We start from the raw sequence: 13,845 nt of genomic DNA, 5'->3' as shown, positions 1-13,845 counted from the left end.
TTGTCATGCCTTGAGTGAACAATCCAACACAAAATGTAGCTTGATTGATGATTTTTAATTTCCTTTTTTTTTTTAATTGGTAAAACATACTGGCCATAATAAATATATTAATAAAAGTGCATATTCCCAGTACAACAAAACAATTTGGTTTTCCTACCCTTAGAACAGTTCTCTCATATCTATACAGGTATACATAACTAAATAGAATAAAAAAAAAAACTAAATAGAGTGGAATGTCATGTAGTGGAGTGTTTGTTGCTGTCCATATAGAGTGTTAGTCCAGACTTTGGTTATTCGTTAATATGAGATGTAACGTAATCTGATCTGTAGTACTACAATCACCCAGGAGATGGCAGTGAACAATCACGTTAAAGTCACTGCCAGTTACTTCACACTGCCCTGTGACGTCAACTGCCATCCTTGATGGTTTAAGATTTGGATTCTATTTATGTATAGTGTCGTATTGTGTCAAAGGTTTCAACCCCCCCCACCCCATTCAATCCAATAAGTGTCGGCTGTGTGATGGATGAACGTCAAATTTGATTTGTCTTTTAGTAAAAGCACTTCACTATCAGCCTTCCTGTTTGAGCGTGACATAACACAACAGTTGTGCGCTTCTCGCCAGCGATTTACATGATTGTACATCTCTGTACACAACAGGTACATGATTGTTGGCCCTGTTGGAGCTGCTAATCGGCTTTGTCACAACCGTTGTGCTGTGTGCTAATCACAACCTCCCCCCCACCGGCGCATCCTCACTAGGTGCAGCCAATAAGGGGAAGACTCTCAAAATCAAATTACAGAGCAAAAAAGCTTCCCATAATCCTTTGTTTCACTGCAGTCTTAGCAACAGTCAGACTCAAAGGTATGCAAATTGCTCCTCCTTATTTACTAAAGAGAGAAACGGATGATGGAGTGAGTGGAGTGACCGCTCACACCTGTCACTGGCAGCCATGAGAATACAAAAAGCTCCTTTTTGTCATCACATACTTGATTTGCCCTTCACTGTTTTCACACCCGGACCAATCAAGCTGCTAATAAGCGGCGAGATTGCAAGATTTGTCCCCAATCAGAGACCTCTCAATCAGCCAATCAGTGCTGCTGGAAATGCAGAGCTCAAAGGTTAAACACACACTTCCACATATTTCCAAGTGCGACTGGCTGTGAATTGGAAATTGTTGTCGCTGTATTTACCTGCTAAACTTCTCTAACGCCGAGGAAATAAAACAAATTGAACAAACTTCATTGGAGTCAAAGCCACTTTGGATCGCACTTTAAGACGGCTCCATCCAAAGGATGGATTTATTAAAAACATTGTCACAGGTTGCCCATCCAGATTAGTTGAGAAGTCATGTCTTCACATGATGGACAATACTGCTAACAATCAGGCATCTCAAGAAAATACTAGACACAAAATGTAGCTACTCATCTTGCTATAAAGCATACTCTAAAGCATTGTCTGTTTTCTTCTGAAGAGACACGACTGATGTCACATTATACTTGTGAGGAATAGAGATGGTCAGTTTCTCATAAGTCAGCATTGGTGATGTGTGATATGAATTTCAAATGACATAGAGCCTCACATAAATGGAAATTATTCATCCAAACAAACAGGTAGCTTAGTTCCTTTGAAGTTTTTTTTTTTTTTTATTGAAACTATGCATAAGCGTAGACAAAATCACAATCAATTTGAATATGCAAAAATATAAGAGATCACAGACGTTCATGTGAAATGTGAGACACCAATCAAGGGTTGCGGTAAAATACACAAAAACAACCATAAAAATAACAACGCAACAACCTTCTTTGTGGGGAAATAAAATCAAAAAGAAATGAATTGATATGATTATTGTTGATGTTGATCATAGTAACAACAATAATAACAGCTAATCAACAATTATGCTTAAAAACATGGAAAGGAAAAGGAGGGTTATTGGTTAAGATTTTGTTAATTTTTTTTCTACGGTATATCATTGAAACATACATTCTTGAAAAGATGTAGGAGCCATTTGGAGCAATTGATTTACACAAATTGAAACCATGACAAACGGCTGTGGGGTGGCTCCACCAAGACACACCTGGCAGGTGCATCAGCATTAGGACGCAACCTGGTGCACCAGTTCATGGTGCAGGTCCATGTTCATGTTTGATTTTGTAGAAGTATCTCCTGCTATGTGGCAGAGGCTCACTTGGGTTCATCTCCAGTCCAAATTGTGCATCCTTTTGGGATGTGAAAATCACTTGGACTTTAACTTTAACTTCAAGTTTAATGTTCATCTCTGCCGCTTTGCCGATGACACCAAACTCTACCTGTCCAAACTTCCTCCAAATTGACGGAGGTGAAACTGAAATCCTCCTTACTGGCACAAGATCTTCACTAACCAAACATTGACAGCTTTCACTCAACAGATCCTCAATTTCTCCTCTCAGGTTAGGTCTCCCCATAGGGAAATACCCCATGATATTTTCCTATGGACATTTCCGTCCATCCAGCTCCATCCTGGGATCTCCCTTTAGTGTTTAGGTCAGAACTGAAGAAGCCTTTCAGATGAGAGGCGAAACGTCTTCAACATCACAAGTCATAACTTAACCCTTCTACTTTAAGATGGCGTGGATGACTGAGAACCTTCACAGACATACAAATATACTAAATGTTTGTTTTTAAATGCAACAGTAAGTAAGTAAGACAGGTAATGACAATACATTTGGAATAATATTTTCATAGCATATCTGATCTCACTTGAACAGGTCCTTGATCGACACTGTAACCCACCATCCAGACCATTTTCAAGAGCAATTTCTTGATTTTTTGGAAAGACTTTTTTTTTAAGACAACAGCCTTGCCAACACTCTTCCAAACTCATACACACAAAATGTGTTGATTTCCTGTGTGGCTGCATTTCTGTGAGGAAAATCTGATGTGTCAAATGTGTCAAATAGCGACTGCAATGCTGAAGGAGGCTTTTCTGGAGAAGGAGAGAGCGGCGGCCGTCTCCCCTCCCTGGAGACACTGGCCGGACTGTCACATTCAGCTCTTTTGTGTGTCGGTCTTGTCTCATGAGTCCATTGTGGCCTTCTGGACGGACTGATTCCACCAGCAGGATGCAGTCATCCTTCCTGTCTTGTATTCATGTCAGACTGCCATCTTTCCCTGGGAGGGATTTCATTGTCACCCCAACCTCAACTCTCTCTCCCTCTGTCTCCATGTCTCTCTCTCGCTCTCTCTGTGTGTCACACACACACACACACACACACACACACACACACACACACACACACACACACACACACACACACACACACACACACACACACTTCTTTTCAAACCAAATGTCTTGAATGCTACACTGATCACGGAAAAATAATCAAGTGCCCTTTTGTTTTAGCGGCCGTTTCAACAGGAGAAAATAAACTTATGGTAATGAAGCCTTATCATGTGCGGTTCAGACGGTGGCTGTGATGGGATTTGCCTTCCAGTGTCGTGGAGCCATCCAACCAAGGCCCCCTCCCGTCCCCCCTCGCTGCTAGCCGAGGCCTGCAGCCAAGTTCAGGAGCTCCACCACATTCTAATGCTCAAGTGCTGCTGTAGCTGCTACTGCTTCAAAAAGTCTACACCCAAAGAGCTTACAAACTGCTGACTAGTCTACCTGTGGAAGAGGACATTTACTCACACTCACAATCACACTCACAGTTCTCATTGTAGACACTACTGTAATGGTCATCTGACAGTGAAGGAGCCCAATTTACAAACATTTCATAATAATATTTATGTAATGCTTACAACCAAAAATGGTTTTCAAAAGTGTTTTTTGTCAATCCTTGACACACATACACACTTACATACACACTTCTGTCTGTCTCCACACATTTGGACTGTTTTACATGTCACTAGACTGTGATAACCACCTTAAAAGTAAGCGCTTGAAGCTGCTTTTCCATCACCCCTAGAACTCTGCAGAACCTAAATATGGCAATAAAAACTGGTGATGGAAGCAGCTCAACTTGGGAAAACCTCTCAAAAATGGCTGAAAGGTTTTGACGCTGTCATGAGGTAGTTTTTCACACGTATCCATATAGAGGTATATCGCAAAAGTGTAATGGAACTTTTTCCCCCATTGACATGTCATACTGGGTCATGTGACCAGTTCACTGACCAGTGAAAATGGCGCATGATGGAATATTTTTTACAAGTAAACAAAGAGAAAAATATAGCTACCATTCTTGACAGTAAACAAATGTAAAATGTGAACAAACATTTATTGTTATTATTATTATTATTATTATTATTATTATTATTGTTTTCATCAATAATAATAATAATAATAATAATAATAATAATAATAATGTATTTTTACATAATAAAATTTACATAATACTTGGCTGACACACATGCACACACACACACACACACACACACACACACACACACACACACACTTATATACACACTTCTGTCTGTCTCCTCACATTTGGGCTGTTTTACAGGTCAGTGGACTGTGATAACCACCTTATCAATAAGTGCTTGAGTGGCGCAGGGTGCTGCCGAGCGTATTTTGTGTCTTGACTTGATAATTGAATTTATCGTTGTGTTGCCTGTGACTCACCACCGCGGGTTAGATTGATTGATTGATTGAAATGTTCTACACAGCAGTTTGTAGTAGGACTTTTGAAATGTGCCCTTTCGGTAAATACTGGGAGATTTTAGTTCAAATGACTAAAGGCAGTGACTAAGTTCAGCTGCCGACGGACACTGGGCTCTAAGTTGACCTTCAAAATGGCTTGGGTCATCACGGGTGTGTTCTGCAGCATCAGAATCACCACGCAGTTGTCTGACGAGTGTACAAGTGCTACCGAAGGATCAGCCTCCTGCTTTTACTGCTGCGAGAGCTCATTTTTAAACACTGCTCCTCCCCTGCCTGTACATTCTCTTTACCAGGAGCTGTTTAGTATGCACTGGGTGTAAATGGGAGACTGGTGGGGCTATGGGTGGCAGAGTGCTGGGCCGCTCTGTCATTAATGTGCCCAGTGCTGTTGTCACTCGCCTAATGACATTGCTATCAGACGACATGCTGGGAGCTCATCCACGGGGAGCCTGGCTTGAGCAGCTGCAGGCGCCATTGGCCCCCCCGTCATCAATTCTGCACGTCTCCTCTCCAAAATCTGAAGACCAAGACAATGTTTTTCACCCTCTAGCAGCCTTTTGGGGGCTCCCATGTGACCTTGAAATGGGCAAATTAATAATTCCTTTAAAACAAATTGGAATTATATCCATCAATGACCTCAAGTCAAGAATGCAAGTGTGAGCTGAACATCTGACCAGGGATGGAATTTGAAAATGTGAAAACCATATTTCTTGAGGAGAGCTGGAACCAGACGCAGCTTGTGATTGAAATTAAAAAGCTCAATAGTTTCACCTTCAATCAATTAAAACTTAAACATTTCTAAATCACGCAACATGTAGCTAAATGTGTTTTTTTTTTTTTTTTTTTGTCATGATAGATTTTATAATGCACTTATGGGAGAGGGAAGGGGGGGGGGGGTTGGGTAACTGAAAAATTAATCAATCACAGCATCATCTAATTCGGACTGGAGTAGAATCATAAATCTTATCATTAACATACTGACTGACTTTCAGAGATCAGTTTAAAATACTGTGTGACGTTATACAATACAATAATTGACATTGTATAGGTTTGGTGTAGTATAATATCCCTGATGAGTTCAGGAATGAAGGACAATCTTCCTGTTTTTTTTTTTTAAACATCCAGATGTCACAGGTCTACTATCACTGCTATTATTTAGACGAATCAATTGCTAATCAGTAAGTGTTGCCTTTCAGAAAAAAGTAAAGGTACATTTGTTCATGAAAATGTTTACTTGACATTATCAAGTGAATAGTCTTCCACTTGGGATCATTCCTAAATGCTCTGAAGTGCTCCAGTAAACTCTCAAACGTAGTTCATTCACTTAAATCAGAGTATAATATCTTTATAAGCAAACACATTATTCATGCAATGTACATCATGCATATCAACACACACCCAGGACAGCTGGGAACATCAAACAGACCAAAAACAAATCAGAGTATGAATTCATTTAATGTGTAATTATTAATAGTGACAGACAGATTTTTGCAGTTGAGATTTTTTGGCACTTGAAGGGACGATTTCAGATTTACTGAGAGTCTGACAGTTCTTTGGACACAACATACATGTTACGTTTTTGCTCAGAATGGTGAACAAAATAGTAATCACAGAATAAAATAAGAATAAAAATAATAAATTATAATTTTGTCTTTGTATCTAACTCCACAATATACAGCTTATTTGAAATGATCACTCTTGCTTCGATTAATGATGAGATGTGATGGGAACTTAAAACACAGTCTGGACCACAGATCACCAGCAGACCAATGAACCATCAGACTGCAGCTTCTCTGGATTGAAAACCATGACTGTTGCAAATCCAAAGGCTAAATTGCACATATGATGCAAAAACAAAAAATAACTGGACCAGTCGAAGAGAAAAACAGAAATTCACAATCACACACCTACGGAGAATTTAGCGTTCCCAATTTTCCTCACGTGCATGTTATTTGGCCTAAGTGGGGAAGCTGGAGAACCTAGAGAGAACCCCCACAAACTCCTGACAGACAGAGCCCCGAGCTTCAGATGGAACGCACGACCTTCTCTTCACCGCTGACGCCCAAGTGGGCGGCTGAGGCTCCGTTGGTCTAATGATCAAAGGTTTGGCTCCAACTGTCTGCATGTGGAAGTGAAGTGTCCTTGGGCAAGACACTAAACTCTAAATTGATCCCAGCCATTGGTGTATGAATGTGTTGTATGGAGCTTTGGGTATCGTGCTGGAAAGGTGCTGGAAAGCGCTTCCATTTACCATTGACCAACGAAAGGCATTTTAAATATGAAAATGAAATCCTCCAGTCACGTGTTGTTTGAAGTGTGCTATAAAAGTGTTGAAATGAGACAAAGTATTGTGTGGGCGTACAATGAGCGAGTGTTGTGCTGTCAATAGGAAACTGAGGAAACTCTTGAGAAACTGCTCGGCTGGTTTTTACTGCTGTCAAGGAGACGTAATAAAATGAGCCCCCATCATTGAAAGCGTAATCGTGACCATGAGTCTGAAATCTGTCTTGTCCATAAAAATACAAACTTCCACTTTTAATCAAAGATATCACAGTTGGAAGTTTTTCTTTTCCTAAAATACAGCTCTGTATGCTAAATGTTTTAGAGTTGAAGCTCACTATCGGCGGGCTAAAAACTTTGGGCGACTATATAAAAAGTTACATGTGCTCTATTCTAAATATAAATGCTAAGACTGGAGGTGAAGCCACAGAAGAAGAAGTCTCCTCTCAGAGGTTCAGTTTGGAGGTTCCTGCTCCACCGTCTCCTCCGGAGCAGAGTCGTCTCTCCTCAGCCGCTCCTCTTCCTCCTGCAAACACAGTCACACAGTCACTTTGCTGAACGCACCTGCAAGGGCGGCTGCGTTAACGCAGAACTGCCGAGGTATTTGTGGCAGGGTTTGGTTTTTATGGTCCGGTATTGTGGGTTTATGTTGTGGTTGATGGCCAAAAACATCACACAACGAATTACCCCTGAAGGCCTCTCACCAGTGGCGCAATCGGGGGAAATGTATCTTAAAGGTTCAGTGTGTAATATTTGGAGATTTTGAGAAGAAACAGTGACATTGAGTGGTTACATTTTAGATTGCAGCATCTTTCACTCTCTCTCCCTCTCCTGGGCTTGCCATTGAACTACAGGGGCTCATAAACAGGTGTGTCCTCACAATCAGGTGTGATTTTTTTCCTGTTCTTATGTTCTAAGGGCAGGAAAACAAAATCACTTTCATTGTACTGTGAAAATACACTTTTATTAGGGTATTTATGCGCAGTGTACTAAGCTTTTACCAATATAAAAATCATAAACCAAGCCAAATATTACACACTGGGGCTTTTCAATCAGGTTCCATCATATGCATCTGTGAGCATTAATATGCGCCACCCAGGGTGTGACTGTCATGCCAACGCCCAAACCCTGCTGTCTTAGTGTAGCAGCTGAGGTGAAAGTGACAGTGAGAGGCGCAGTGGTGATTAAATGACTCTGACAGATACAATTACGGGCCCTCCAGAGGTTAATGAACACACCCAGAAACCAGAGTGTGTGTGATTTAGGACATCAGATTAGGATGTGCGCTTTTTTTTAATGACTCCACATTTTATCCAGATAGTTGGGAGCAGACATTAGTTACTTTGAATTCTATCAGTCAAGCCTCATTTCACAACTGTAAAAGTGTTCATGTAAAAAAAAAAAAAAACAGTGCTAGATTTGACAGCATTTTGTGGTAAATTGCAAAAGACAACGGAAATTCGGAGTCTACACAAAAAGAACACAAAACACTTTGCTGAGAGGAATTGCTGATGATGTCCTACCAATTACTTTTAATGATGAAATAAGGTCTTTACAGTGACATGACTTATTATTATTCACCCTTGTTACTTGATGCAGAAAACCTGGACTGAACATGAGCTGAACCAGTGTAGGTCCTGGATCTTTATCAAGGGTGAGGAAAAAAAAACTCCATTGGGAAGACACATAAAGCATAAAAGATCCACACATTAACATAAGGTTTAAAGGTCCAGTGTGTAAAATATGACCTTTTTTTAAAAATGATTTTCACATTGGTAAAAGCTTAATATACTGCCCAAAAATATATTCACAAACGTGTATACTTACAAGACAAAGTTATTTGGTTTTCCTCCCCTTACGATGGTTCTTTTTTTTAAAGACAATATAGATCAAGGCACTTGCTCCCAGTTAGCTGCCATCTTGCACCACTACATTTCTAAGGAAGCCTGGTGTGGACAATCCAGCTGCCTGACAGCAGAGCGTTCCGTAATTAGGCTAAACGCTGGTGTCTTCAAATAAACCAACGAAGAAGAAGTTGGACGAGGTATCCAGGTTTGTGCTCGCAGGCCACCGTAGTTCACTGGCATGCTTGGGAGAGGGTGAGCGAAAGAGTGCTGCAATCTAAAATGTAACCACTTGATGTCACTGTTTCTCCTCCAAAACTCCAAATATTACACACAACCTTCTATGTGAAAGAACAGAAACGACATTTTAGCTCTCCACTGACTGGAACCTTGTCTTTGCCTTTGGACGGGTCTTCATACGACATCTCTGCACAAGAGAAATATGCTACTTTTTTCTGAACTCTGAATACATTCTATATACTTCATCCAAAAAAACGGTCTCTTCCTGAACTATGCCTTTGTGTACATCCACAGTATGTGATAAATCTCCTCGTAAAGCAGGACAATGTTTCGGCTGTCAGTAGCTGCGTTTCCATGATATTTCTAAAATTTCGACAAAGTAAAATTGCAATTTTGCAGGTGTTTCCATTGAATGGTGTGAAGTGCATAAACTGTCATTCTCATCAAACCTCATCCCACAAGATTTACGAGAATTACATTGGCTTTTGTTTACTGTCAAGAATGGTTGTTATATTTTTCTCTTTGATGACTTGTCAAAAAAAATTCTGTCTCCTCCTCTGTCCAATCATAACACACCATTTTCACTGGTCAGTGAACTAGTCACGTGACCCTGTACGTCACATCCGCTGACGTGTCATTGGGAAAAAAGTGTTTCCATGACACTTTTGCGATGTACCTCTCTACGGATACGTGTGAAAAACCACCTCATGAGAGCGTCACAACCTTTTAGCCATATTTGAGAGGTTTTTCCAGGTTGAGCTGCTTCCATCACCAGTATGTAATACTGCCATATTTAGGTTTGGCACAATTCTTGGGGTCATGGAAATGCATCTACTGTCATCCTTTGTTCTCAAAGGGCCAGTCAGTCAGTCAGTCAATAGGCAGGGCGACGGGCCAGTGTATGCTCATTGTTTCACAAAGCAGAGGAAGACAGCGCCCCCTCCAGGGACACCACACCACCAGCGTTCTACTCTCCACTCTGGGGCGTGCAGATGGGTGCCAGTGCTTCTCCACTGCTGTTGGTATTACCCTGCTGTTTGACTACCCACAGAGCCTGTGCAGCTGGAGGAGGAGCAGCATGAAATCTTCTTCATCTCTTTTCATTGATCATGTTTTTCATTTCTGGACAAAAATCTTGAAACATGTATTCAAAATCCATGACTAAGTCATGCAAACTGCATGTAAAGAGGCATCCAACCTTGACTTGAAACATACCTTCATGATGCTGATCATGTCTACGCTGGTGTAAATGGACAGGACACATTTAAACCTCAGCATTATTCTATTACAACATCGGTCGCTATTGGTGTACTTGCATGCAAGTATTGTTGTTAATTGAGTGAAAACACCAGGAATTGTTGAGACAGTGTAATTGAAGCATGTCTATCACTTCTCTCTGGGTGACAGAAGGAGTGAGAGGGCTCCACGGTTCGTTTTTCAACGCTTGCCTCCTCCAGGCTGAGAGAGCCTCTAGCTAAAACATACCTGAAAATGAAATGCCACACTTTTACCTTATTTTCTTTCTTTTTCATTCAAAAGGACGTGACTGAAGCGTTGCATCTGCCATTTACTGCCAGGAGTTGGTGTCTCACAATGAACTCTAGGGGGCAACAGAGCTCCTACTTTGTCAAATGTTCAACCTAAAAGCACAAATTCTGCTTCCCAAAGTGTGATTCAATGATAAGGGGAGTCTTGAAGCACAGACAGAAGGCTGCATGGATTGTATACTGCTCTTTAAATAGGGATTATCAGAGCACATCTGACTGTGAACACATGCTGTCGTCTGTGCTCCAGGTTGGCACAAAAAAAAGAAAAAAAAAAAGAAAAAAGAAAAATCTGTCGAATTGCACACTAAAGGAGACTCCATTCAGAGTTATTGTCATTTTACCCAACTGGAGTATTTGAAAAGACATGACAGGCACCATGAACGCAAGTACAAACATGTCAGCAGCTGGACACGTTTGGATGTCATGAAAATGACTTGCTGAAGTTCAAACTTCAGCAAGTTTGAACTCTAGTGTCTGCACACTAGAGTTGGGACACCCTCTACAACGCATCTTCAACTTGAGCCTGGGACAGGGGAGGGTTCCCCAGCTGTGGAAAACATCCCGCATCATCCCAGTCCCCAAGAAGCTACATCCCAGTGAGCTGATTGACTTCAGGCTGGTCGCCCTGACGTCGCATGTGATGAAGACAATGGAACGGCTGCTGTTCCATCACCTGAGGCCACAGACCCACCGCGCTCTCGACCCTCTGCAGTTTGCCTACAGGGAGAAGGTGGGAGTAGAGGATGCCATCATCTTCTTGCTCCACCGATCTCTCTCCCACCTGGACAGAGGCAGTGAGATGGGATCATACCTGGTGGAATGGATCAAGGACTATCTGACCGGCAGACCACAGTTCGTGCGACTGGGGGATTGCAGATCCGACTCTGTGACCAGCAGCACAGGAGCACAGCAGGGAACTGTGCTCTCTCCGGTACTGTTCGCCCTGTACACGTCCGACTTCCAGTACAACTCTGAGCTCTGCCACGTACAGAAGTTCGCGGACGACACAGCAATTGTGGGTTGTATCAGGGATGAACAGGAGGAGGAGTACAGAGAACTCATCCAGGACTTTGTCTCATGGTGTGACTCCAACCACCTTCTACTCAACATCACCAAGACCAGGGAGATGGTGTTAGACTTCAGGAAGACCAGGAAGCAGCCAAAGCCTGTGGTCATCAAAGGAGACTGTCTTGAGGTCGTTAACACCTACAAATACCTGGGAGTACAGCTGGATGATAAACTGGACTGGTTTGCCAACACAGACGCTCTGTGCAAGAAAGCGCAGAGCCGTATGTACTTCCTCAGAAGGCAGGCGTCCTTCAATATCTGCAAGAAGCTACTACAGATCTTCTACCAGTGTGTGGTAGCGAGCGCCCTCCTGTACGCAGTCGTGTGCTGGGGGGGCAGCCTCAAGAAGAAGGACGCCGCACGCCTGGACAAAGTGGTGAGGAAGGCAGGCTCTGTCATTGGCACTGAGCTGGACAGCCTAGCGTCGGTGGTGGAGTGGAGGACGCTGAACAGGCTTCCGTCCATCATAGACAATACTGATCATCGTGTTACGGTTATTGTTGTTAAAAAAATACTGGATTAGCAATTATATTTTCATATCCACACTTGATGTGGACTTTATATTGTACGCAAGAGAAATGTCTGTACACTTGCTTCTCCAAATAAACAATAAATTACAAAAAAAGAATAAAAAGACAATACTGATCATCCACTGTACAGCACTATCTCCAGGCAAAGGAGCAGCTTGGGTGACAGACTGCTGTCGCTATCCTGCTCCACTGACAGGCTCAGGAAATAATTTCTCCAACATGCCATACGGCTCTTTAACACTCATCGCTAGGAGCCCTGGACCTACAGAGTACACATGTATGCATGTATGTGTAATTTGTAATTTATAAAGAACTGTACCTTTTTACCTTTTGTAATTTGTCATTTTCAAGATTTTTCTCTTTTATACAGTTGGTTCAAAACCGTGCATGCCTCTGTACTGTTCTGTATCTTGTCGAGCTGCTGTAAATGCAAATTTCTCTTGGAGATTAATAAAGTACTCATCCATCTATCTATCTATCTATCTATCTAAACTGAGCATCAAAAAGGGAGGAAAACGGGATTGAAGTGATTGTGAATGTGGCTCGGCTGTTGGTTGCCACAGGGTGTGAGTATTTTAAAAACAGCAAATACTCTGGGATTGTCACTGCAGTGTCAGAAGTTTACAAAGAAAGAGGAAACAGTCGGGGAGTGTTGGTTGTGTGGAGGGAAATGCCTTGTTAAGGACACAGGAAGGCAGCAGTGACTCAAAGAATCACTGCTTACAACCATAAGGCGAGACGGGGCACATTTATCTGTACAGCACATTTCATCCAAAAGGGCAATTCTACATGCTTTGCAGGACTAAAATGAAATTAAAATAACGACACAATCAATGACTCAGAATTCCATTTAAAAATCAATTCAAAGAAATGACGAATTGACTCGCAGTTTAAAACCCAAAATGAAAATATTTGTTTCAATGGCCTGTTTCAACACTTGCTTCATGTGAAGGAAGACAGCTGTATGAATTAGAAGTAAATTCTTGTTTGTGTGTGTGTGTGTGTGTGTGTGTGTGCGTGCGTGCGTGCGTGCGTGCGTGCGTCTGCCTCGTCAGCAAAAAGCCAGACTTGTCGGTACATTTTCATCTTAACAAAGGCTGCATGGTTGGGATGATGATGATACAGCGACTAGTATACCTGAGCGAGGCCTTGTGTCAGTGAGCACTTATGCTTATTTGAATGAGCAAAGGTTGTGAGAAATAGAGTGCGTTGGCCACTGGGGACCCTCACAGCAATCACACCCCCATTTACTCCACAAATTGGCCCCTGAGAGGCCTTGGGTGTCTGCGGCGCCTAGTTAAAGTGATTGAGGTGACTCCCACATATTGATTTTTCTCTCTCTGCATGTGGCCACCCTTGACCGTGCCGTGTATTCCCTGCTGGCTGCTTCAGCTTTTAGCTGCGTTCTCTTTAAATGACACTGAAGTTGAATGGCGTCATAGACAACCAACAATTCCTTCAGTGCCTCGTCGACTGCCTTGTATAAAGGAAAGAGCAGGAAGGCACTTGAATTCATCAATGGGACAACTGACATCGTGTAAGTTGATATCAGAAAAAGGGGATCAAATCGATATTTTTAAATGAGAGGAGTCCATTTTAGAAAATAATTTAATGTAATAGAATGGAAGGCCTTTATTAATACCACGGTGGGGAAATTTGCATAATCACATTAGCAACTGTATAGTGCAAAAAG

General features: G+C 41.9%; 1 protein-coding gene across 1 annotated transcript in view; it reads right to left on the bottom strand.

Moving 5' to 3' along the window:
* Window positions 1-6,091: 6,091 nt before the first annotated feature.
* Window positions 6,092-13,845, bottom strand: part of phf14 (PHD finger protein 14) — a 48,873-nt gene continuing 41,119 nt past the window's right edge. The window contains exon 18 of the mRNA XM_076051490.1: window positions 6,092-7,449. Coding sequence (XP_075907605.1) covers window positions 7,378-7,449 — 72 coding nt within the window. The 3' untranslated portion in view covers window positions 6,092-7,377. The remainder of the gene's footprint in view (window positions 7,450-13,845) is intronic.

Source organism: Nelusetta ayraudi, unplaced genomic scaffold (assembly GCF_046127955.1).
Source record: "Nelusetta ayraudi isolate G7.1 ecotype Tasmania unplaced genomic scaffold, CSIRO-AGI_Nayr_v1 ptg000135l, whole genome shotgun sequence".
Taxonomy (NCBI): Eukaryota; Metazoa; Chordata; class Actinopteri; order Tetraodontiformes; family Monacanthidae; genus Nelusetta; species Nelusetta ayraudi.
This window is presented reverse-complemented; position numbering and strand designations above follow the sequence as displayed.